We start from the raw sequence: 649 nt of genomic DNA on the forward strand, positions 1-649 counted from the left end.
CCACAGCCGCGAAAGGCACGTACCGGCCGATGATGGCTGGCAAGTGCTGGTGGGGCAAGCAAGAAGCACATCACGCAGAGGGTCTGGGGGCAGAGCTGGCTGTCCCCAGGTCTGTCACCGTCCCCCTGCAAGACCCAGCCCCACCAGGGAAAACCGCTCCCTCCTGCCCTGCAACTCCCAGCTGGTGAAACCTGCACAGGCCAGAGGGTCCGGGGGGTCCCATGTCCCCACCCAGCCCTGGAGGGAGGCTGAGGGGTGAAAGAAGCCTGGAGAGATACATCTGGGGATGGAGCGGGGTGGAGGGGACAAGGTCATCTCCGGAGCCATGGCTGGGGAGAGAGCCTGGGCTGCCTTGGGCTGGTGCCCCCAGGCAACCCCGTTCCTCCATTTTCTCCCCTGCTCCAGGTGATGGGGAGCTCAGGGAGACCCCATAGGGAGTGTCCAGGTGTCCTGGCCAGTGATGGCCAATGGCCACCTTACCTTGGTGAGTGATTTGAGCCCCAGTGCTGTGACAACTGCCCCCGTGGTCGCACTCACATAGGCCGTCCCCAGCTGGCTGTAAGGGCAGGAGGTGACACCGATGAGCCAGGGTCCCCCCATCCCACCACCCCGCCAAAGGAAGGGACAGCATGACTTTCAGTAGTGGCAG

General features: G+C 64.1%; 1 protein-coding gene across 1 annotated transcript in view; it reads right to left on the reverse strand.

Moving 5' to 3' along the window:
• The window catches only part of LOC104624164 (sideroflexin-1-like), a gene marked incomplete at its 5' end in the record, with an annotated part of 3,291 nt that overhangs the window by 1,891 nt on the left and 751 nt on the right, over nucleotides 1-649 (reverse strand). Inside the window, 2 exons of the mRNA XM_010291456.1 lie at nucleotides 1-46; nucleotides 481-556. The exon at nucleotides 1-46 is cut by the window's left edge and continues 82 nt beyond it. Coding sequence (XP_010289758.1) covers nucleotides 1-46; nucleotides 481-556 — 122 coding nt within the window. The remainder of the gene's footprint in view (nucleotides 47-480; nucleotides 557-649) is intronic.

Source organism: Phaethon lepturus, unplaced genomic scaffold (genome assembly GCF_000687285.1).
Source record: "Phaethon lepturus isolate BGI_N335 unplaced genomic scaffold, ASM68728v1 scaffold35137, whole genome shotgun sequence".
Lineage (NCBI taxonomy): Eukaryota > Metazoa > Chordata > Aves > Phaethontiformes > Phaethontidae > Phaethon > Phaethon lepturus.